The sequence below is a fragment of the Cydia splendana genome, chromosome 13 (genome assembly GCF_910591565.1).
Source record: "Cydia splendana chromosome 13, ilCydSple1.2, whole genome shotgun sequence".
Taxonomy (NCBI): Eukaryota; Metazoa; Arthropoda; class Insecta; order Lepidoptera; family Tortricidae; genus Cydia; species Cydia splendana.
The window spans coordinates 14267134-14293175 of record NC_085972.1 but is presented as its reverse complement, the minus strand read 5'-3'; the positions used below and the strand labels follow the sequence as shown (position 1 = coordinate 14293175).

Genomic DNA, 26042 nt, shown 5'->3' with positions numbered 1-26042 from the left:
AATAAGAAAAGAGGTTGTAGGTACTTGTCTAAAACGTTAAACTCCTGTTTGTTGCACTAATTTGTCACATAATGACATTGTCATTTTTCTTATTCACCAATAATTTAGACCATGATGGATATGTATATTATAACATTTAAACTCGTAAGAAATGAGAATCCATCGTATCTATAATGTTCAATTCAATAAACAAATCGAGTTATATATCATTTCAAATTAAGTTGTGTGTAGATTCATATTCTATTAAGGTTTATCTACGGTTTGGTACATACATTTTAAATGCATGCTTATTACTTGATGTAGATCTACATCAAGTTACATGGCGCCCCAGGATTAAGTGATTATTAAGTACCAGGACTGTACGTATAGGTATAATGGCCCAGGTTAATAGAACAGAAAAGGAAAATGGTCCTAATGTGCCATACTGTAAGCTGGTAGGTTCATGTTTATTAAGCTTTTAAATGTTAAATTTACAGTGTAAGATGCCCTTATTTTAACATGCGCCCTTGTCGGCAATGGCCGTCTGGCTAAGTCACAAAGGCAAGGTTCGAAGTATCTACCCTTACCGACGGCGCTAAAACCAGAGGGCCTACCGCGAACCACGTGTTGCCTTTCTGTCGCACTTGTAAATTCGTACGTAAGTGTAACAGGGAGGCAACACGTCGAACGTGGTGCGTGGTACGCAGTAGGCCCTCAGAGAGCCTACCGCAAAAATCAAAATTTCGTTATTTGTATCTGCCTATCTATCACTCTTGCATATTCGACGAAATTATCGCGGTTGATCCTCAGTCACTTAGGGTGGTAAGTATTCCACCTATCCAGTCTCTTTGTCCAATGTGTATTGCGTCTCACATTTTGTTTTAATGGGAGAGTGAGACGCACTGACATTGGACAGATGGAATACCACCCTTAGCTGTTGGCTCAGTAAGTAGGTATAATACCGGTGTACTGTCAACAAACTTTCTGATTTCAGTACAGGTTTGCAACAACATCCGATAGGATATTGATATGCATGTCTACAATTGGCAGCATTGTAGCAGGACTAATGTTGCCGTTTTCTGTTATTGTCGTGGCTGGCATCTTTAACGTAATGGTAGAACACGAGAAGAATGTTCTACAGTCCAAACCTGTCGACAACGCCAAGTTTTTGGAAGCTCTTCATAAATTTGGAGTTCATTACTCATTGATAGGTTTGACAGTGGTCGTATCTTTGTATATAGGCACGGCTTTTGTTGAGATTGCTGCTATAAATCAGGTAAGTTACCTACGTAGTCTACGTAGTTAGCTTGCTTGATCTTAATGAAAGTAACACAAATAGTAGCTGTTAATTTTGTCGTAACTTGCTCTGTTCAACAGATTTACCATATAAAACAAGCATATTTAAGAGCCGCTATGCACCAGGATATGTCTTATTTCGACCAGCAACAGACGGGGGATTTCGCATCGAAAATGGCAGAGTAAGATTGTTGATTTCTCGACTCTATGCCAAAATAACAAATGGGGGATTTTTAATTGAAAATGGCAAGTTAGTTCGATGATTTTTCCACTTGTTGCCAAAATGACAGACGGGGGATTTCTTATATAAAACGGCAAACTCAGCTAGTTTGATGATATTTCAAAATAGCAAATTTAAAGCAGGTATCGTCGGGTGACAAGCAAAAGTCACTAAGTACCACCACAAGTTCATAACCATAGTGAACCATATTAGTACTAGAAGAAGGTCGATTTTTGTTTGTCACCTGACGGTATATAGTTTAGAAAGACCTAGCAACTATGACTGTTAAAGTTTCAGAAATAATGTATTTCCGGGACTTGCGCAAATGACGTATTTAATAGAAAGGCTATAATCTTTTCAGTGATATTCTAAAATTGGAAGATGGCATTGGTCTTAAGGTATCGACCTTCGTGTACAATGTAACGGGCTCGATTAGCGCCTTAATCATGGCCTTCCTCAAGGGATGGAAACTTACGCTTCTCTGCCTCATAATGGCTCCCGTAACATTGGTCATCCTTATGTTGTCTGGTATGGTATGTATGTTGTTTTGTTATTATATTTGCAAGAGAAAAATATCTTGCGGTAGATCTTCCGCTCAGCTACCAGCAGCGCGCGTTCCTCTTTTTGTGTTAGTGTCCAGGCTTCTCATCCGTACATAAGAATGGACCTTATGACCGAAGCGTATATTCGAAGCTTCGTGTTCCTGGACATTAGCCTGGACACTAACACTTTGTGCAGGGCAGCAGCACAGCGTAGAGCATTCTGGATCCGGACTTGTATCTCGCCCTCTCTCTGGTTGGTACACGTCGAGAGGACGGAACTTGGAGACTCCGCAAGAACCAGGAGATTGAAGATCTAGTGTCCGAGCCGAACATCATTGGAGAATCGAAAGCCGCTAGACTCCCATGGCTCGGGCACGTAGTCCGGATGGGGGAAGATCGCGAAGTCTGGAGGGCGTACTCTGGAGTACCAAGTGGCCGAAGGCCGTCTGGACGCCCTAGGTACCGCTGGAGAAACGAAGTGCAGAAAGACCTTAGCGAACTCGGTGCCGTCGGACAGAAACGGCTTTGGACATAGTAACATGGCGGTCTTTGGTGTCGGAGGCCAAGATCCATTTCAGGTCGTTGCGCCACAGCAGTAAGTAAGTAAGTAAGAGAAAAAGGTTGAAATTAATGGACAAAGGCTTTTCCTTTAACTTCGATGATTTGCTGGTAGTACTAGCGGTTGACCAAAATCAGCTGCAAATGGTGTTAAAGGTATGAAAATCGGCACGATTAATCTTTAGGCCATTTGAATCAATTTGACCCGAAGCACCAAAAAAAAAACAAACGGAAAGGAGTTATGACGTCATCTATTTTTTGTATGGAATAAAAAAAAAATTGTCCAGAAACCTATCGTGTGTGGTATTAAATGAAAGGGCATTTTGAGACGGTTCTAAAAATATATCACTTTATTATATTTCCGTCACTTGCATTCAATTAAAATTAAAATAATTTTCAAAACATACCAAGTTTGGGCTCCTCCAGATACGAAACCGTTGAATTATTTTTTGTAAAATATACCTCAACCCTTGTAAATATTTATTTCGAAAATATTTAGTTTTAGTATTTTATTCTCTTTATTTATTTCTCATCTTAAGTTAGGTTATTTTATAATATGAATATAAAAGTAAAATATAAAAACACTTACAAAACAATAAAAATTAATATAAACACATTATAAAAAACCTAACCTAGGGTGCCGCCAGCAGCGGGGCAAGGCCCAAGCTACCGGTGGTCAGGGCTGCAGAGAGAGGAACCGGCGGACTATCCGCGCCGTGTCCAAGATCACCGCCTTCTGCATCTGACCCTTGATCCAACCACCTAGCGAGAGTCTCTCAAGGTGTCGCGAGACTCGAAGAGGTCCCCGAATCGTAACCAGTTCACCGACGCGAGCAGGTCCACATCGGGTCCCGTGAGGGCCTTGTAGAACCGCCCGTGTAGCACCTTACTCTCCCATGCCGCCTTGCGATCCGCAGTACTTAGTACCACAGGTTTGCGCCAGTTCTCGTTTGCCAAGGAAAGCGGCGTGAGGTTCCTATCTACAGCCACCACATCACGATGCATCCCACACTCGTTGTTAAGGAAATAGTTCCTGAGATTGTACACCTCGTGGTTGTGGAGATCCTTGGCGTTTAGGAAGCCTCGGCCTCCACACTTCCGTGGGATGTACAATCTCATAACTGACGAGCGTGGGTGTAGCATGCGATGTGCGGTGAGCAGTGATCGGACCCTCCGATCCAGGGCGTCCAGCTCGGTCTGAGTCCACCTTAGTATGCCAAAGGAGTATGTGAGTAGGGGCATTACCCAGGCGTTGAAGGCGCGCACTTTGTTGCCTCCTGACAAAAGACTGTTAAGGACTTTTGTGAGCCGACTGAAAAAGCGCTCCTTCACCGACCGTCTAATACCCTCGTCCTCAATACCCAACGACTGTGACCTTCGAGCAACACCGGCTTCCGACACATCGGAAGGGAGGGGCCCAAGCGATATCTCACCGTACAAATCTTTCTGCCATTTTTCGCGGGGGGAAAGGTGCACACAGTCGCACTTCTCACACACTTACATACAAAATCCAATCTGTAATGACGACACAAATACATAGAAAATGACACACGTCAAAGACAAATCTTGCAAACCTCGATCTCTTTTTGTGTACGGACGAGTGACAAGTGTCACAACACGCACACTAACACATTTTCGTTGAAGTATGTTATTGTATTCTGAGAGATGAGAAGTCGGATTTGTCGCTCGACCGATCCGCAATTTGTACTGAGCGAGCAAAATCGATAAATCCAACAATTACATGAGACTAAAATATAATAATTGTGTTTGAATGTAATTAAACGTATGATATGTAAAAAAAAAAATATTACATGTGAAATGTAACACTTTCTTTTTGTAAATTTGATGTCCCCGACCTCTTTTTATAACAAAAAACCGAGCAAACAGGCATTTTTGTGCAGCAGTGTTCACGCGCGCGTCTGGACTCGGTCTAGTGAAAAATCCAAGTGCAACTAGTTTTATGACCCGCGCTAGATTAGATTGACGCGCTAATCTTGTACCTCGGCAGAGGGGAAATAGTGCGAATGCCGCCTCTCTTCCGTGTTGCTCGAAGACTGTGACATACCAAGGTATTTATAGGTTTCTGATTCAGAGATAGATCTGAAAGACATTGTCTCAGAAAGTTGTAAATTTGTTGAATTTACAACCCTCCCCCGCTGTACATGCATAACCGCACATTTATCGACACCAAACTCCATGTGGATGGCACTACTGAAGACTTCGGTGGTTTTCAGTAGCTCCAACAAGTCTTGGCTATTTGGTGCAAATAATTTGAGGTCATCCATGTACAGAAGGTGAGAAATGACTTCACCCTCTCTCCGAAGCCGACAACCTAGTCCCAAATCCTTCAGCAGGGTGCTGAGGGGATTCAAAGCTAGGCAGAACCACAGGGGACTCAGACTGTCGCCCTGAAAGATTCCTCGCTCAATCCTTATAAAATCCTGCGGGCCAGGGCGGTCATCCCGGCCTCCTGGTTGACGAAGGACTGTGGTCCACTGTCTCATACACGCGCTTAGGAAGGCTCTCAAAGCTGCATCAACTTTATACAGCTCTAAGACCCTCCCCAACCATGAATGAGGCACCGAATCATAGGCCTTCTTGTAGTCAATCCAAGCGGCCGAGAGGGCACCCCTGTTCCGCCGGATTTGTTGGCAGATGGTCATGTCTATGAGGAGGAGCTCTTTAGTACCACGGGACCCAACCCTACATCCATTTTGAGCGGAAGCCAGAATATTGTTTGCGACAATGTGCGCGTTGATTTTTGCTCTCAAAATGGATGTAAGGAGCTTGTAGAGTGTAGGCAAGCATGTGATGGGTCTGTAGTTCTTCGCTTCCGTGGTACTACCGGACTTATAGAGCAGGAAGGTGACACCAGTTGTTAAGGAAGGTGGGAGAGAACCAAGCTCGAGGGCTTGTTGAAATTGTGCTGCCAAGCAGGAGTGCGAGCATCGGAACCACTTTAGCCAGAAGTTGTGCAATCCATTAAGCTGCTGCTTCATAGGCAGGGTCACTATCGACTAGGCTTGGAGGCCGTTTCATTGATAGATTGATAGATCACAATTTGTAATAATAAAAAATAAAAAAAAATACTAAAACTAATATTTTCGAAATTAATTTCTTGGGGTTAGATATGAGGATATTGGTTATTACTTGAGGTATATTTTACAAAAAATAATGCATCGGTTTCGTATCTGGAGGAGCCCAAACTTGGTATGTTTTGAAAATTATTTTTATTTTAATTCAATGCATGTGACGGTATTATAATAATGTGATATATTTTTTGAAACCGGCTCGACATTCCCTTTCATTTAATACCACACAGAATAGGTTTCTGAACAAAAATTATTTTTTTTCCATACAAAAAAAAGATGACGTCATAACTCCTTTCCGATTGTTTTTTTTTTGGTGCTACGGGTCAAATTGATTCAAATGGCCTAAAGATTAATCGTGCCGATCTTCATATCTTTAACACCATTTGCAGCTGATTCCCGAATATCAGGGTGTACCGCTATCGCTATGGTAGGTAGTTTCTTATTGGAAAATGTCAAAAGACGAATCCGAAGTCTCTAAACCGCTCCATAGATTATAAATACATATTTACGGGTTTAGACACAGGCAAGGCTTAGTTAAGGCTGTGTTATCAATACCTGCGACATAAAATTCACACTTTATTCATTTTAGATAGCAAATCGATTGGTCAAGAAAGAAGCAGTTGAGAGCGGTCGAGCAAGTGCCATCGCCGAAGAAGTGATCAGTTCAGTCCGCACGGTGTATGCATACAACGGGCAGGAAAAGGAAATTGAGAGATATAAGGAGCCTCTTGCTAAAGCGCGACAGATTCATATTAAGAAAGGTTTCTAACAGACAAACTTATTTGTTACACCGCAACGCCCTCGAGGCATAAATGCCAACAAGTGACAATAGTTTAATTATCCCACTTGACCCCATTGCAGATAAGGTAAAGGGCCCCAAGTTCGTGTTAGTACGTTATTTCGTTAGGGGTCATCCATTAATTACATCACACGTTTAGGGGGGGGAGGGAGTCAAGAAAATGTGACATGTTGTGACAAGGGGGAGAGGGGAGTCACAAACTTTGTGACGTCACTTTAACTTCATCAGTAACCAAAATTTTATTTTAATCACTTTATTTACTGTACAGTTCAAAACAAGTTTTTGGAACGATAATCGTTTTTATTAGTTTAATTTTTTTTCATAATCAGTTTTGGGTTATAAATTTACTAATATTTTGACAAAAAATTAATAATACTTAATTCGATTTTCCGATTTCGTTGAAAAAATGTGACGTCACACTAGGGGGGGAGGGGTTTGCCAAATGTTACCAAGTGTGACAACGAGCGGGGGAGGGTTCAAAAAACCTTGAAATTCGTGTGACGCAATTAATGGATGACCCCTTAGTTTTGTTTCTGGTGCAAATAATAAGGAATTCAAATATTTTTATTCAAATTATACACATGAAAAAAATCTGTATTATTTAATCTCTTCAATAAATTAATAACCAATATTTTAGTGATTAAACTGAGAGTAATACGACGGTCGAAACTGTCAGACGGCCGCGAACAGCTGTGTTGTATGCGTGCACTTTTTTTAGGCGTAAGGTGCGCGCTCTCACTTGTTAAGCTTATAGGAAGGAAAAGCTAAACCCATTCGAATAAAAGTTTTTGGGAGTGTTTCTGTGGGTTCCTTAGTAATTGATTTGATAAGAAAAAAGACTGAATATATGCATAGAAATACCTTAAAATTGCAATTAATCAACTCACGAAATAGCGGTCGTTTTATTTTTCGTGTGTCTCCTATTTCGTACCAACGGTACCACTAACGAATCAAGGATTTTCTACATACATTTTGAGTGCTAGTTTTTAAATATAACAACGAAGATAATTAAAAAAATAAATTAGAAAACAATTAATGTATTTCATGAAGTTTCGTATGCGCGAAATTCGGTATATGTTTTTTTCACTAGAATTATCATAAAACGAGTTTGAATGTGACCCGAGTTAAAAAATTTAAGGTATATTCCACGTATATTCTCATTTAACTACTAGCACAATTTTATTTATAGTTCAAAATATGGGATTTGTTTTTGTGTATGTTTATATTTAACGTATAAGATAGTTAATTTTTTTTGTAATTTTTTTTTTATAGTTCGGCTTTTAATCAAGTATTAAAGTACCCATATGGTTTACAAAGTCTTAATTCAACCATTAAAGACGACGAGTACAAAAAACGTTAAGCTAGCTCTCAATTTTTTTTTTAATATAATTTTTAATTTGACCTTACAATTAGTCGTAAGTAGGTAAGACCGGTTAATATTTAAAATTATTATCAGCAAATTATCACCAATTACTCAACGAATTCACGAACTTAGGAGCTGAGCTAAATTTGTATCACGAAATGGGAGCCAAATAAGAGGTTCACGAAAAAAATCATATAAAAAAAGTTTCAACTAAAACCCTATAGTTTATACATTAAATTATTAACAAAGAACTAATATAATTTACTCAAAAGCTTTCAAGGTATTGTTATGCTTAGTAATATTAAAAAAAAAACAACGGATTGCACTCCGGGAGTGCCGACAGAAGTGAAAACTCAATGACTAGTCCAAAATGTCTGCAGCACTATGTATAATTGACCCATCCTCCTTTCTATTGAAAAACTTTAGTTCCGAAATTGCTGGCCACCCAAGTAACATTTTAGTCCTATAATTTTAGTTTGTATCGCTAAAAGCTTGTATAGACGTCGTGTTAAGGTTTCAGAGGTGACCACCTGTCGTATAAAAGCGCTTGGCAACACCTTTTTGCTCTATAGGCTTATACAGCTAATATATTCTATAAGCAATTGATGTAAAGGTTTATTTCATCATTTTATAGAGCCGTTATAGGCGTGTACTATAACAGGTTCAAATATAACCACTATAGAGCAATATTACTGTATAATAGTATTTGGAATTACTTTTATGCAACTAATTTGCGCTATTAAGGTTCCCTGCCAAGCCGCTATAGTTTTGTGTTTTAACAGTGACAAAAACCCAACTATACAACGATTTTAGGATATAGTGGCTTTAGAGATCACTGCTATAGTACATAATACTTTAGTAGTTTGCGCTATTAAGGTTCCCTGCTAGCCGCTATAGTTTTGTGTTCTAACAGTGACAAAAACCCAGCTATACAACGATTTCAGGATAAAGTGGCTTTAGAGATCACTGCTATAGTACATAATACTTTAGTAGTCATATGAACACTATTATAGAACTGTTTTGCTCTATAGTAGCGTTTTTGGGACATATTTATAGCGTTAAAAAGCGCTTTAGTAGTTTTTAAATCCCTATTATATCTCATCGCTGTAAACGTCACAATGACTCTTTTATATCACAAAACTGTTGTATAGTGGTTTTGTTTTTTCTTTTAAAAGACAACAGCGTTATAGTTGAGTTTTTATGTCTTTTATAAACCGAGTTAGATACATAAAGGTAGAAAACGACTACTTGTAAATGATAAATTTGATCTGTAATGGCTACTTATATCTTGCTTATATAAGTTCAGGCCTAAGCCACATAATGTGGTTCCTTACAAAATATTTTTATATTTTAATGAATTGATAAAAAAGACCCCAGTGATATTAGTGACTGTAGGTGAGATTTATCATCAATGATTTAATACAAGCATAAAATCGTGACGGTTTAGATATTTATCGACATCCATTATTAGCACATTTTTTTTACCAATCACACTGAAAAAGGAAACAACAGTAATGACTACATCTAAATTAAAAAAAAATCCTATATCTTTCTAAAGAGTTTGTAGGTGTAACTGGGTCACAGCAAAATTCTTTTGGAACCCTAATTTTAATCATGATGGCGGTGAATATTTCGTCGTAAGTTCTATAGTTAACCTATAAAAGCGTCGGATTTACTTCTTGGCTGTATAGTAGTAACTATGGTGAATATCATGATATTTTATTAAATTATTTTATTATAAACATAAATAAATCGAGGGGGCATTTAAAATTCCTCATTAAACTAATACTATTCTAACGGTAAAACTTCCGTCCCATAAACTTTTTGCACTAAGGACCGAATTATTCGACATCTAAATGGCGCATATTAATATAAAGTCTTTACTTATCACCATTTTACTTAGTACCGTTTTTGTGAAGTAAACACACAACAAAACCACTCACAACAGTTGATGGAAAACTTGATAGCAAATTTCGTAGTAAAGGAACTATGAATTCTACAATAGTATAAAAAAGCACTATAATACAATTTCAAATACTACTATAGTATAAAACAAGCACTATAATGGAATCTCAAATGTCACTATAGTATAAATTAACACTATAATGGCGTTACTGACAACAAATTAGCACAAAAGTGATCATCACATCACTTTTATAGACCTAAAACGTCACGACTGCCACTGCTACAGGTCTACTATATCACTGAATGGCACATAAGATGCGCCATTTCGGATTTATACAATCTTCATTGGTCTTTTATAGGACCTTAGGTGGTATTTGGGAAACGTTCTATCGACTACTATAGAACCACAAATTGTTACTTGGGCAGTGAGCTTAAATTTGTAGCGTTAATTGTTTAAAACTCGAATAGAAATTGTAAAGTTACCTTGCAGACCTCGCATCTATATTTGGTCATGATATTTTGAGTTTTATTCACCAGTACTAGAGTTCACTTTTATTAGCGATTTCATCAAGATGTAGCTTTATTGAATTATATTGGAGTGATATAAAGTTAGAATGTAACTGTGAGATCCTCGTATTTCAGCCCATACAAGATTAGAACATTGAGCTTTATTGCTTAATATAAAAGTCCAGTTTTAAATAATTGACCTTATGATACGTTATGACTAAAGTTCTTTGGAGAATAACATTGTCCGTCACACATAACATAAAGTCACGCAAGCGCCCTGCGCCGCCTACATGAAACAGCAGGCTCAGGCATACATTTTCACCGTGCGGTAGAAAGAGAGGAGAGACGCCTTACGCGTTACGCGTTACGCTGTCTCGAGTTTATCATTTTTTCCCCACCTCAAAAAGTGCTCAGCGCCGCTAAAGAAGTTTTCACTTCAAAAATATACAAACTCTCAAGAGCCTTAACCTGCCGAGACAGGGGCCCTTTACCTTATGTAGATACTTAATATTCTTACTTATGAGAGTTATGAGTTATGGCGTGATTCCCATATGTGTCATCGCCCAATCTAAAAACCTGCGTTTGGCTTGTTTTTGGGCAACGGAGAGAGCCAGCGTACATCTGAGTTAATTTTCAGATATTTTCACGGGACTAACGATGAGCTTACTGACACTTGGAACATTTTGCTCCTACGGCTTGTCATTTTACTTTGGTGCTTATTTGATGATTGAGGAGCCTGAGTCTTATGATGCCAATGTCATGTTCTCTGTAAGTAATTAAGACAAATTGTACTTACGAATATAAAATAATGGGACCGTTTTGTTAAGTAAGTATATACCTACTTAACACAGTATAAAAGCGCCTGATAGATTTGTAATGATGAGGAATATCTTGTCAAAACCAATTATTGTTTAATTGATTAACCATAACTATAATTTCTCTACGAATCTATAAGACAATTGTGAATGGTCAGAATTATTAGAGACACACGAATCCTTTAATTTCAGGTATTTTTTGGTGTTGTACATGGTTTACAATTTTTTGGAATGGCGGGTGCCGTGGTAACCACTTTTGGGACTGCCTGCGGCGCTGCCGCCCAAATCTTCCGCCTCATTGACAATACGCCAAGTATAAATCCTTATGAGGAAACAGGAGTAAAACCTTTGAGTTTTGAGGGCTATATAGATCTCAAGAATGTTATGTTCAATTATCCTACAAGGCCTGATGTAATGGTAAGTTGCCTAATGAGATCCACTTCACCTATCAGGCTCTGGGTGCTGTTTAACGTTATTGGTTTCGACTTAGCATATAGTTACCTACATATGTATGTCGGCGGCCGATCGTAAGATCAGGCAGATCGTAATGTTCCTGTGTAATGTTTTGACGATAGTCACATTAACTCAATAGATAGGTAGGATAGGTTCGTTAGGTTGCTTCAGATGCCCGAAGGGCAAACTGCCCAGAAATAGGAAGCGGGGCTCCGTCGACTCAGGGAAGGAGTCAAAGATTTGCACGTTTCATGATATGCCTAGGAATTTCACGATATGCCTGATCCACGCCTGATCTTACGATCGGCCGCCGACATGTATACATGGTCAAGGAGATCTTGTCAGTAGAAAAAGCCGGCAAATTTGAAAAAAGTAGGCGCGAAGGGATAGCGTCTCATTGAAAATTTTAATTTCGCGCCTTTTTCTACTGACAAGATTTGCTTGACCATCTTATCTTTTAGTGATGGTGAATGGTGCACTATTTAAACGCAATGATATTTTATCACATAAGTACCTACCTACTTTTTATGTAACCTATTTAGAACACTAGGTATACTATACTTTTCTTAAAGACTTTTTGGTTTGCTCTTCTTATACCTACTACTTATTGTTTTGCAACAGGTTCTCAAAAACATTAATCTAAGTATAAAGCGAGGGCAGTCAGTAGCGCTCGTGGGGCACTCTGGCTGTGGAAAATCCTCCATCATACAGCTTATAACCAGATTCTATGATGTCGACGCAGGCAGCGTAAGTAAATAATGTCCTAATCATTCATTCATTTCATTTAATTCTATAACAATAATACATTGTGTTAGAAAACTTACGGACTAATTACATACTTATAATCTAATCAAACTAAGTAATGATGGGACATGTCAGCAAATAAATAAATAAGTTTTCAATAATAAAATTAAACAATTAAATAACAAGTGAAAAGTACTAATAAAATAATACAATGTCAAATATAAAATGTTGTAAAAATCATAGTTTACAATAGTTACAATTAAATAAATATTTGATAACATGTCAATCAAAAAAACAAATACTTAACTAAAAAACAAAGAAAACTTGATTCAATTATAGTAGTTTATGTGACTGCTACATAATGAGAGGCATTAAAATACGAGAGGGCTTAAGAAACGAACGTCAGAATTAAATAGATTTTTTATTGTACTGGAAAAACTCTTCAACTGAATAAAAACATTTTACACATTTTTTTATTTAAAAGGTACCTACTTATCCTTTGTTTTTAAGATAAATTTACAGTAGGTATAATTGGTTTGTTTAAAAATCGGATCATTGCTATGAGCGCTATCCGGGCTAATAATAGGGTATTTGACTGTAGGTATTTAAAATAAATTATTTTACACCATGCATGAAATAAAGCATCAGAAGATTAGGTAATAGAGAAACGTAGACAGCAGTTATTATTAGACACAATTTCTATTTTAAAACTCGTATAAGAGTGAATTGCAAAAAAATTGTACATACCTAGTTAAGCACCTGTAATTACTGTAATTAGTCTAAAGTTAATTGATTCCATTGTGTTACCACAGTTAAGCCATTTATATTTAAGTTAGATGTATGAAAGTGTGTTAGCGTATGCTATAGACTTATATGTGTACGAATTAAGTACAATAAATACAAGTTATTTAAATAAAAGGCATATTTGGATGGTGTTTAGCAATAATGTATCAACCCACATTAATTACGCAATAAGATGTCAACTCAAAAAACTGACGCTTGTAGTTGACATTTTATTGCAAAATGAATGTGGGTTGACACATTTTTGCTAAACACCATCCATTTATGTTTATAATGCATTGTATTATTTATTAAAACATGTTTTACTTAAATAAATATACACTGAAAATTAAACCCTGACAACTCAATAAAAATAGACGTTAATAAAGCGCATTTACAAAGTTTTCAGTATAATACAAATAACTTTAGGCATGCCTACCTTTTACACTATTTGTCGTATATTTGCAATGTAAGCCCACTTTACACACACAGATACACTAAAGTCTACACACGGAATTTTACACAGATTTCCAACTTGTATTCATACATTTCTTCACGGTTAATACGCTTTCCAGATGCGTTATGACGCGGTTCCTTCTGAACCTAGTAAAACTGTGAATTTCACTCAAATATGTAAGTATCTTCAACAGTGGTTGCTCCGCATTTACCACATTTTCTATGTGCATTGCTGTGCTGTAATCCATTGGTACAGATTCAGAGTCTAAGTGGTAGTACCGCTACATTGTATTTATTATTTAACGATTTAATAAATACAATTTTCGCTATGAAGTATAACCACAGCAGTTGGACAGAGTCATTGACAAATATATTTTTTTATTATGGTGGGTAGACGCATAGTCTAATAAAACATGGTCTTCCATTCCCAGAGTGACACGGGCCTACGTCACAACAACATGGCCGCTATATATAGCGCTATCGCATATTATCATATAGCGCTGTCGCATGATGACGTAGGCCCGTGTCAGTTAGGTGACCTAGAAAAGACGGGAATGGAGTACCAGGCGGAGTATATTATTATACCATGGGTAGACGTACTTCTACCCTCCATATATATTTTATGAACATTGATAAAGACAGAGTTGGAAGCAAATATTAATTATAAAACAGGACTCAATCGCGTGTAATTAAGTTTTAAAGTGTCCGATTTTAAGATTAATAATGTATAAAATTCATTATAATTTAAATCACAGTTGGGAGCAATGTTGCTGTAGCGAAATGTTTTTATTTTTATTACTGGCAACTTTTTCTAGGAGGCCAAAGCACACATAGAAGCTTCAGGCGCACACATGCGTAATTATAAAAAGCCGACCACTGACTAACAGTCCGCCGGACGATATCGGCCGATCAGTTGTTCGGAACTGTCAAATTTTTGTTCTAACTGACAGGCCGATATCGTCCGGCGGCCTGTTAGTCAGTGATCGGCTTAAGGGGACATAACTTTCTTAGGAAGTGAACCGGCCTTGATGTGGATTGGCAACTCGTTATTTTGACTTACATACTTTTATTCACTCTAATCATAATCAGAATCCAAATATTCGGTGTTCACATTTTTTTATTGTCGGTTTTTACCGTATAAAATTCATGTATTTTCTTACGCGTCACACATAGGTCAAAATTACCTTACATAGGGTCTGCTACATTGTCAATGAACAAAATTGATCGTCTCCAAAGCCAAGCAATGAGAATAGAGTGTATAGAGAGTTATTGTCATAGTAAATTTTGTAGTCACTGTAAATTTATTGCCATTTATCGACACAAGATTAAAACTAAAAATTAAAATGTATGTTGTGTGTATCTTTGCCCATAGTAAATATTTTTCAAACACATCTTTTTTACTGTACTTTAAGAGCCCTTATTCCTTAGAGCGTTCACCGATTTTGCGAAATAACACTCGATAGATGGCGTTAGCGCTCGGTACGCGAGCGCCGGCAAAGCTAAGCGCGTTTCAACGCAGACAAGAATAATTTTGATACTTTTCAATTTAATTTGCAAGTAAATTTATTTTAACGTTATATTGGCACTCTGTATTTTATTTTATAAGCATGGTAGTAGTCAATAGAGTATATGTGATGAGATAATATATAACCAACGACGAGTAAAAAATAATGATTGTTTACCTCTGTATGTCATGGAATTATTGTGACAAGTTCATCCACGAAGTCAAGTAACTTATTCAAGTCAGTTCACCAAGGAAGTTGAATAATTAAATGTTTTAAAGATAAGGTTATATTAAATAATAATATATACAGGTTGGCCAAAAATAAGTGCATTCCCGTTGCCAGGGAGGTTTAGGGATTATACTGAACTAAGCAACCGCGAACCGCGATGGGACCAACCCCGAAATCGCGAAAAAAAAATTTGGCTGTTTCATACATTTTGTCTAGTCCATTTTCTATGGGAGGGTAATTTTTTTTCCAGCAACCATTTTCTTGCCAGCAGCGGAAAAGCACTTATTTTATGGCCACCCTGTATAATGACAATAAATTCGAGAGTACCTGCAAGTAACAACTACTGAACTCTCTGAAGTTCGATTTTATGTCTAAAACAGAAGTATCTCCGTTTTTAGGGTTCCGTACCCAAAGGGTAAAACGGGACCCTATTACTAAGACTCCGCTGTCCGTCCGTCCGTCCGTCCGTCAATCACCAGGCTGTATCTCACGAATCGAGATAGCTAGACAGTTGAAATTTTCACAGATGATGTATTTCTGTTGCCGCTATAACAACAAATACTAAAACAGAATAAAATAAAGATTTAAGTGGGGCTCCCATACTGTTGTAAACGTGATTTTTGATAGAAGTTAAGCAACGTCGGGCTCGGGCGGGGTCAGTACTTGGATGGGTGACCGTTTTTATAGATAATGGTACGGAACCCTTCGTGTGCGAGTCCGACTCGCACTTGGCCGGTTTTTATTTAGAACGAAGTTGATTTATAAGGTTTACTTGATCCTTGTGGGAAGCAACTGAAGCTTTATTTGTAAGTATGTATGTAAAATAAAATAATATTAATAATCTATCAACCGCATCTAGATCGATAGTGCTCGTCAAGGAAAATCTATTGAGCCCAAACACGATGGAGTTATGATGAGTAGATTAGGAGTTCTGGTGACCAACTCCTGACTCCATCATGAAAACCTGGACTTCATCTAGATTCTAGATCGATGGTGCTTGTCGGGGCAAATCTATTGATCCCAAACACGATGGAGTTATGATGAATAGATTAGGACTTCTGGGGACCAACTCCTGACCCCATCTCGTAATGGAGTCAGGAGTTGGTCACCAGAAGAGTCTCATGACTCTGGACCTCATCTAGATAGATGGTGCTCGTCAGGGCAAATCTAATGAGCCCAATCACGATAGAGTGATAATGAGTAGATTAGGATTTCTGGTGACCAACTCCTGACTCCATCATGAGAACCTGGACTTCATCTAGATCAATGGTGCTCGTCGGGGCAAATCTATTGAGCCCAAACACGATGGAGTTATGATGAGTAGATTAGAACATCTGGTGACCATCTCATGATGGAGTCAGGAGCTGGTCACCAGAAGGGTCTCATGACCCTGGACCTCATCTAGATAGATGGTGCTCGTCGAGGCAAATCGATTGAGCCCAAACACGATGGAGTGATAATGAGTAGATTAGGAGTTCTGGTGACCAACTCCTGACTCCATCATGAGAACCTGGACCTCATCTAGATCGATGGTGTTCGTCAAGGAAAATCTATTGAGCCCAAACAGGATGGAGTTATGATGAGTAGATTAGGAGTTCGGTGACCATTACTGACTCCATCATGAGAACCTGGACTTCATCTAGATCGATGGTGCTCGTCGGGGCAAATCTATTGAGCCCAAACACGATGGAGTTATTATGAGTAGATTATAACATCTGGTGACCATCTCATGATGGAGTCAGGAGTTGGTCACCAGAAGGGTCTCATGACCCTGGACCTCATCTAGATAGATGGTGCTCGTCGAGGCAAATCGATTGAGCCCAAACACGATGGACTTATGATGAGTAAATTAGGACTTCTGGTGACCATCTCATGATGGAGTCAGAAGTTGGTCACCAGAAGGGTCTCATGACCCTGGACCTTATCTAGATAGATGGTGCTCGTCAGGGCAAATCATTTGAACCCAAACACGATGGAGTGTTAATGAGTAGATTAGGAGTTCTGGTGACCAACTCCTGACTCCATCATGAGAACCTGGACCTCATCTAGATCGATGGTGTTCGTCAAGGAAAATCTATTGAGCCCAAACACGATGGAGTTATGATGAGTAGATTAGGAGTTCGGTGACCATTCCTGACTCCATCATGAGAACCTGGACATCATCCAGGTCGTCCGGGTATAATAAAAATGCAAACCCTAACCAGAATTCAAGTAACACTGAAAATCTATCACATAAGCGAGAGTCGGTTGTTAAAATTAAATATGGTGTAAAAAATGTACACCCTTGGATCAAGATTTTCTAATCATAGTATACAGCACTTCTCGGAACTCTCTCGATGGTTACGAAAGCAACGAACGCCTGACGGTCGAGCACAGGTCCGTCCCCTAAGCGCACTCGGCGGAGACTGAGCGCGCGGTGTCGGTGCAGCGTGATTTATACGTCTTTAAAAAAATATAGATTTACGGCTAGGTAGGTCCTATAGTTATGATTTTTTTTTTATGAGTAGACATAAAGTTACAATTTGATAAAATATTATTTTTGGGGCAAAATATAAGTCCAATTTGCGATAAAAAAATGTAATGTAACCCTGTTTTCACCAAAAAAATGAAGAAAACTCGGAAGGTTTTTTATCAATTTTTTAAAATGAATCTTCGATTTTCAAGCATGTCAGCCCCTCGTACAAGATATGGTGAGTTGAATTGTAATCATTCATGTACCAAATGATTCTTGTTTACTGCAAAATTGAGAACCGAAACGACCCTTCTCACTGCAAAATTTGAAAAAGACTCCTAAGAGAACTCATTTATTTTAGGTTCAAAAAGAGAAAATGAAAATTTGAACGTTTTCAGCCCCTAGTTTAAGAAATGATTATTTAAGTACGTTATCAGTTTTTGAATAAATACTAATAGTTACGTCGTAATCTTAAATGAAAAAGGAAGCATTTTGCAAAATACGCTCGTCTGTAGGAGTAAGGACTCTTAAGTATTTCCTCGCTTGTATAACATAACATAACCAAGTCGTAATAACCAGACTATAATGACATTTTGATTTGTTTATCTGTCAGCTCTGATGTTAATTTGGAAATGTTTCGTAGCGAAATAGTTTAATTTCCCGAACGGTTCTTTTCCAGCAGTTTATTATTTACATTATTTACAATGTTTCGCTCTTGATTATGTATAGTTTTGGCCATTTTTTAACCGACTTCAATTTCATAGAAGGAGGAGGTTCTGTATTCGGTTGTGGCTATATTTTTTTTTATGTATGTTCACCGATTGCTCCGAGACCCATGGGCCGATTTGAGTAATTCTTTTTTTGTTCGAAAGAAAGTACTTCCAAGGTGATCCCACATTAATCTGGTGCTGTTCTGATGATGGGATCCATGAGGAATTGAGGGAACTCCTCAATTTTAAAAAGGACATGTATGGTGATTTGGGTATTTTCTTAAGCAACTCAAGCATTTTCTCTCGAAAACCACCAATTTGATGAAGTTCACCTGATGATGATGATTGTTTTGATGATAATCATGACGATTTCTTAAAATGTAGCACGTTCAGCGCTTACTCCGAGACCCGTGGTCCGATTTGAGCAATTCTTTTTTTGTTTGAAGGGAACTGCCTCCAAGGGCGTCCCACATTAATCTGGTGCTGTTCTGATAATGGGATCCATGAAGAATTGAGGGAACTCCTCAATTTATAAGGCACATGTATGGTGATTTGGGTATTGTCTTAAGCAAATCAAGCATTTCCTCTTGAAAACCATGAATATGATGGAGTGGACCTGATGATGATGATTGTTGATGATAATGATGATGATTTTATAAATGTAGATTACTCCGGAACCCGTGGTCCGATTTGAGTAATTCTTTTTTCGTTTGAACGAAGTTACCTCCAAGATGTTCCCATAATATTGTTGGTTCTAATCTGATGACGGAATTCATAAGGAAATGAAGGAACTCCTCAATTTTTAAAGGCACGAGTATGGCGACATCGTTGTTTTCTATAGCAACTTAAGCATTTCCCCCCGAAAATCACCAATTTGATGAAGTACAACTGCAGCCCTACCACGAATTTGACACTACTACATATTCGCTAACGTCTTCGTAACTTACTTTCTATACATCTCGCTCGCACTAATAGGATGCCACTACAAGCGAGACGCATAGAAAGTAAGTTACGCACGCGCGCGCGGTTCTAGGTCTGGAGGTTAACCCTAAAAAGTGCGAGTTTTTCCCCTGCAGTGCCGAGGCCCGTGATTCTTTCGCTACTTTTAGCCATTTGTTTCCTGGACTCAAGGAGGTGTCAGCTCAGTCTTTCGCTCTTTTAGGTTCTCCAATTTGTTCGGAGGCGATTCCTGAGGCCTTTGAAGAGAGAAGGCAGCTCCTCCTGATGGCTGCGGAGAGATTGGGGGATCTTCCGGCCCATGTAGCTCTGGTTCTTCTGCGGGTATGTTTTGCCGTCCCTAAAATCATTTACTTTCTGCGCACCGTACCAGCTTGGTTGTACCCTGATCATATTGACTCCTTCGACTATGTGTTGAAGGAGTCGGTGGAGCGTTTGCTGAATGTCTCCCTCAATTCGGATCAGTGGGTTCTGGCGTCCTTGCCCATACGAAACGGTGGTTTGGGCATAAGGCGGGCACGGGATGTCAGTCTACCGGCGTTCTTGGCATCGTCAGAGGGAGTTGTGGGCCTAGTCGCTAAAATTTTATCCGTGAATGGTGACAGGCCGACAATCCCTTTTGCGTCTGATGCTGTGGCTGCCTGGAGGACTCTCAACCCGAATGTGCCGATGCCGGATAAACTCGACCGTCAACGGTTATGGGATGACATAGGTGTGAGGCGAGTTTTTGACGGCCTACTGGAAGGCGCTGTTGGTGCGGACAAGGCTAGGCTTTTGGCAGTGTCTAGGCCTGAGGCTGGGGCTTGGTTGCATGCTCTGCCCTCTCCACACATGGGTACCCTTCTCGACAACAACTCCATGCGGGTGGCTGTTGCTCTTCGCCTGGGCTGCGATGTTTGCGAACCTCACATATGCATCTGTGGCACTATGGTTGAGAGTAACGGCCATCATGCGTTGAGTTGTTGTCGGTGTGTGGGGAGGTTTCCACGCCACCATGCCCTAAATGACATTGTGAGGAGGGCTCTTTTGTCTGCGAATGTGCCGTGCATGTTGGAACCTCCAGGCCTGAGCCGGTCCGATGGCAAAAGACCTGACGGGCTGACACTTATTCCATGGGAGAAGGGTAAGTGTCTACTTTGGGATGCCACATGTGTCAGCACGTTTGCCGCCTCGCACATGGGCCGGACGGTCCGGGCGGCAGGAGCGGCGGCTGAGTTAGCGGCGCTTCGGAAGCGCGATAAGTACTCGGCCCTGCTAACAAAATATCTTTTTGTCCCTTTGGCAGTGGAGACGTCCGGGTGTTGGTGTGCCGAGGCCAAAAATTTTTTGAGTGAATTGGGGCAACGTTTGAGGGAGGGAGGTCATGACCCTCGTTCCGGGTCATTCCTGATGCAGAGGCTGTCTATCGCGGTCCAGCGTGGCAACGCGGCCAGCGTGATGGGCACCTTTGCATCTGGAAGGGCGCGGGACGGATTGTTTGATTGAGTTCTCGGTTGTGGCTTTATTTAGCTTAGTTTTAATTTAGTTTAATTTAGAGTTAATTTATTAATTGATCGAGTGTGTTTAGGTATAAGTTTTTATTTGTAATAGGTTTAGTTGTATATTTTGTTAAATAATAAGTAAATATGTAATTTTGTTATATTATCCAAGTTGGTAGTGAATGTTTTTTAATACCTTAATTAGTACATCTTATGTTGTTATGTTACTCTTGCGTAGGTATTTATTCATACTTTAGTAGCTTCCTATAAATAAAATCACTATTTTTTTTTTTTTTTTAGTTACGCACACACTAGCGAATATGTCAGTGTTAGACTTATGGTAAGGCTACTGAGGAGTCGGGAAATGGCAGTTGAAGGGTTGGTAGTCGAGGAGTACCGTGATCAGGGGTTGATGTGCTGTGAGGTTGAGTTATCGGGGGGTTGAGGGATTGGGTCAGTGGCGGGGCGGAGGATGGATTTTGTGTTTGTGTAGTGACAGGAATGATTTCGAATTTAGTGATACGCATTATTATGCTTTTTATTCATGCGTCACACGTCACTCATGCATAAGCTTTTAACAATGCCTTAAAACTAAAAATGGAAAAATAAAAACTTTTACAAAAAAAAAAGAAAACCGACTTCAAAAAGGATAAAATAAAATATTTTCCGTTTTTAAGTATATGCGTTACCAACTGATATGTTTGAAGTCGGTGCCAAGACAAATAGTAACAATACCGGTCAAAAATAATCAGCTTTGTGTATAAATCACATTACAACTGTACTAATATTATAATGGTGAAAGTAATTCTGTCTGTCTCTTTGTCACCTTTTCGGCCAAACAACTGCCATGTAAACTGGTGAAATTTGCCATGCAGGTAAAAAGTTAAAGCCCTGTACATGGTCCTTGAATTGTTTTATATGTTGAAATCAAGTTCTCTGGATAAGGGGCGGGAAATAACTCAGTCCCAATCCCACACCAGAGTACTATGGACAGTTCGAAAATTTGTAAAACTTGCTCTTTAAAAAACATGTCGGCAATCGCATTGGTTTTATACTAGTACCGACAAACATGTTACGGACTGCGCCAAGGTGGATTGACTGTGTGTTCTTAGGTATCTACAAAAAGTATGATCATTGCTGTCGTGTCGTGTAAGGTAATCCAACGTACATATAGCCACATTCTTATCGAATCGCCCTAAAATCATGGTATGCTTCAAATTTGTCTTGGCACCGACTTCAAACATATCAGTTGGTAACGCATATACTTAAAAACGGATAAAATTTTATTTTATCCTTTTTGAAGTCGGTTATCTTTTTTTTTTGTAAAAGTTTTTATTGTCATTTATAATTTAATATTCAACACTTAAGTAGTATTCAAGCAAACCGCCACAATGACACTGACAACAGTGACAACCTATCATTAAAATTATTGCCAGTGTAAGAAATTAGTTCCAATGAAATTCCGCGACATGGCGCATGATCATGTATTCCTGGTCAAGCTTTACCTACCTACATATGTATGGTGGTTTCACGTGCACGTCGTTTTGTAGGTGCGTGTGGACGGACATGACGTACGAGAGTTGTCAGTGAGGTGGCTGCGCGCGCAGATAGGGCTGGTGGGGCAAGAACCTGTGCTGTTCAACACGACCGTCCGCGAGAACATCCGCTACGGCCAAGAGGACGCCACGGATGCTGACATACGGGCGGCCGCGGAGCAGGCCAACGCGCATCACTTCATACTAAAATTACCGATGGTAGCTGTCTAGAACTTCTCAAATTTAGTTAGGTTTATGCACCCTATAATGCATTCTTTCATTTTATCTATCGAGTTATCTGATGGCTTACAATCTGCTATAAGTGACAAGAACGTAATTGTAGACTGCAATGTTTAACACATCAACAGGGTTACGACACGCTCGTTGGAGAGCGCGGTGTCTCCGTGTCAGGAGGACAGAAACAGCGCATAGCTATTGCCCGTGCTCTGGTGCGCAATCCAAGCATCTTGCTGTTGGACGAGGCCACCAGCGCTCTTGACATGGCCTCGGAAATGGAGGTTCAACTTGCTTTAGAAAAGGTGAGTGTTGGTGCTGTCTTTGATCTAAGGTGTACGAGCTTCCAACCTCTGAGCTGTCCGGACATTTAAATTTGAAACGGAACGAAATAATTTGCCGGTCATGCACAAGACAAACATAAAGACGACAGAAAGACGGTGAACAGACAGGACAGATGTTTAATCTGAAAAACATTAAAATAACAGCCAAATTATATCAGAGTTAAAGCAGCCCAACTTTGGAAGAATCTGGAGTATAAAATCAAAACCGCACGTAATAAAGACGACGCTTGGCATAACACTTGTACAGTATAGGTATAGAAATCTGTTATTGGTAAACGTTTACCTACTGATTTTGGAATCCGCCTTGGCTGGCAGTGCTTGATTACCGTTGCTAGTGATGCCTTTCAATTCCACCACCATGGAAAAAACGTATTATTACCTTAATCTCTCGTATTCACAGGCTTCCGAAGGACGAACAACCGTTATAGTAGCTCACCGGTTATCGACGATCAGAAATGCGAACTTAATTTGTGTGATGAAGGACGGAGTCATTGTTGAAGAAGGAACCCACGCGGAACTTGTCGCGAAAAAAGGGCTCTATTATGATATGGTGAAGCTTCAGGAGCCAGCTTTAATTGGTAAATTTATTTATGAAAAGAATCCAAGAAGATCGACTATCATTTACTGTCAGTGGCACAGTGGAGACTCTTTAGAAAACGAAACGCCGCCGGTGTGTTCCTGTTGCGTTAACTAACGCCGATTAATCTTAAGCTCCCTCCACACTCGTGCGTGAATCGCGGCGCGAAGCCGCGAAAGCGAGTGTGGCGTCGATTTTCGTAGCCAGCGAAATCGACTCCACACTCGTGTTCGCGGCTTCGCCCGCGATTCACGCGCATAGTCTAGAGGGGGCTTTAGGTAGGTTTTATGGAATGCAAACAACCTAGCTTAGCGCATCCGACTAGAAATGCCCGTTTACATATGACAGAGACATACCATGCTGTAACACATAAGATTTAGATATAAATTACACACAAGGCAGTAGCTAAGTATATTAACACTTTAAACTCTCGCGTTTTGTACACATATTTAATTACACAAACGGGTCTACCGCGATATAATTTCATTGTTTTTGCACCAGCTGTAGTCACGGAAAGACCTGGACTAGACCTAGCTGTGGTCTTTCCGTGACCACAGCTGGTGCAACTCAGCTGAAACGTCGAATTTTAAGGTAAAACAATGAAATTATATCTCGGTAGACCCATTTGTGTAATTAAATATGTAGTAGCTAAGTAGATCAATAACCTACTTTCAGATGCTGGCTCTAGGCATAAGGACAGATCTATAAGTGAACATGATATTCCGGACGGTACACCAGCTGTACGTACGTATTTTTATAAACTTTTATTTTATGTACAAACTAGCCCCACGTGGCCTCACTGAAAAATACGTATAAACATTTAACCTTTTGAACGCCAAACGGTGTAGTCCGGTGGCCGGCTGCATGAAACAAACCTCATCAAAAAATAGAATATACCTACCCTGTAGAGGTACCTGACATTTAGTAGCTTCCAACGCACTTGGTCGGCCTAGGCTTAACCTGGCAGATTTTGTACAAATGGCAAAAACGTTGGACAAAAATTCATCAAAAAAAACCTCATCGAAAAATAGAATGAAACTGGTATGGTAGTATACCTGACCTTGAGGACAGTAAAAAAAAAGTGGTCGGCCTCACCTTAGCCTGGCAGTTTTTGCAGTCCGACCAGATTTATTGGGTCACGTGAGACCTACAATTTACCTCATCGAAAAATAGAATGAAACAAACGGATTATAACAGCTAAAATAAGCCTGTTGACGTATGTCTTGGTCGGCCTCACCTTAACCTGGCAGTTTTTGCAGTCCGACCAAATTTATAAAAAAATCATCAAAAATTTTTTATCGAAAAATCGTTTGAAACTGGTATGGTACGATGGCTGCCTTTGAGGACAGTAAAAAAAAAGTGGTCGACCAAATCCTGTGTTGGCAGGTTCCTGTGTCCGACCAATTTTGTGGTACCACGTGAGAGCTACAATTTTACCTCATCGAAAAATAGAATAAAACAAACGGATTATAATAGCTAAAATAAGCCTGTTGACGTATGTCTTGGTCGGCCTCACCTTAACCTGGCAGTTTTTGCAGTCCGACCAAATTTATAAAAAAACCATCAAAAATTTTTTATCGAAAAATCGTATGAAACTTGTATGGTACGATAGCTGCCTTTGAGGACAGTAAAAAAAAAGTGGTTGGCCAAATCCTGTGTTGGCAGGTTCCTGTGTCCGACCAATTTTGTGGTACCACGTGAGAGCTACAATTTACCTGATCGAAAAATAGAATGAAACAAACGGATTATAATAGCTAAAATAAGCCTGTTGACGTATGTCTTGGTCGGCCTCACCTTAACCTGGCAGTTTTTGCAGTCCGACCAAATTTATAAAAAAATCATCAAAAATTTTTTATCGAAAAATCGTCTGAAACTGGTATGGTACGATGGCTGCCTTTGAGGACCGTAAAAAAAAAGTGGTCGACCAAATCATGTGATGGCAGGTTCCTGTGTCCGACCAATTTTGTGGTACCACGTGAGACCTACAATTTTACCTCATCGAAAAATAGAATAAAACAAACGGATTATAATAGCTAAAATAAGCCTGTTGACGTATGTCTTGGTCGGCCTCACCTTAACCTGGCAGTTTTTGCAGTCCGACCAAATTTATAAAAAAACCATCAAAAATTTTTTATCGAAAAATCGTATGAAACTTGTATGGTACGATAGCTGCCTTTGAGGACAGTAAAAAAAAAGTGGTTGGCCAAATCCTGTGTTGGCAGGTTCCTGTGTCCGACCAATTTTGTGGTACCACGTGAGAGCTACAATTTACCTGATCGAAAAATAGAATGAAACAAACGGATTATAATAGCTAAAATAAGCCTGCTGACGTATGTCTTGGTCGGCCTCACCTTAACCTGGCAGTTTTTGCAGTCCGACCAAATTTATAAAAAAATCATCAAAAATTTTTTATCCAAAAATCGTCTGAAACTGGTATGGTACGATGGCTGCCTTTGAGGACAGTAAAAAAAAAGTGGTCGACCAAATCCTGTGTTGGCAGGTTCCTGTGTCCG

At 39.4% G+C, this 26042-nt stretch overlaps 1 protein-coding gene and 1 long non-coding RNA gene across 2 annotated transcripts in view; both read left to right on the top strand.

Moving 5' to 3' along the window:
* The first annotated feature begins 103 nt into the window (after positions 1 to 103).
* The window catches only part of LOC134796182 (ATP-dependent translocase ABCB1-like), a 51715-nt gene continuing 25776 nt past the window's right edge, over positions 104 to 26042 (top strand). The window contains exons 1-12 of the mRNA XM_063768168.1: positions 104 to 434; positions 974 to 1255; positions 1357 to 1457; positions 1857 to 2028; positions 6277 to 6448; positions 10899 to 11029; positions 11269 to 11493; positions 12151 to 12276; positions 22390 to 22593; positions 22743 to 22913; positions 23353 to 23530; positions 24205 to 24273. Coding sequence (XP_063624238.1) covers positions 375 to 434; positions 974 to 1255; positions 1357 to 1457; positions 1857 to 2028; positions 6277 to 6448; positions 10899 to 11029; positions 11269 to 11493; positions 12151 to 12276; positions 22390 to 22593; positions 22743 to 22913; positions 23353 to 23530; positions 24205 to 24273 — 1891 coding nt within the window. The 5' untranslated portion in view covers positions 104 to 374. The remainder of the gene's footprint in view (positions 435 to 973; positions 1256 to 1356; positions 1458 to 1856; positions 2029 to 6276; positions 6449 to 10898; positions 11030 to 11268; positions 11494 to 12150; positions 12277 to 22389; positions 22594 to 22742; positions 22914 to 23352; positions 23531 to 24204; positions 24274 to 26042) is intronic.
* LOC134796259 (uncharacterized) lies at positions 16063 to 18231 on the top strand. Its single transcript, XR_010144908.1, has 2 exons — positions 16063 to 16170; positions 16444 to 18231. It is a non-coding gene; the product is annotated as an uncharacterized LOC134796259 (long non-coding RNA).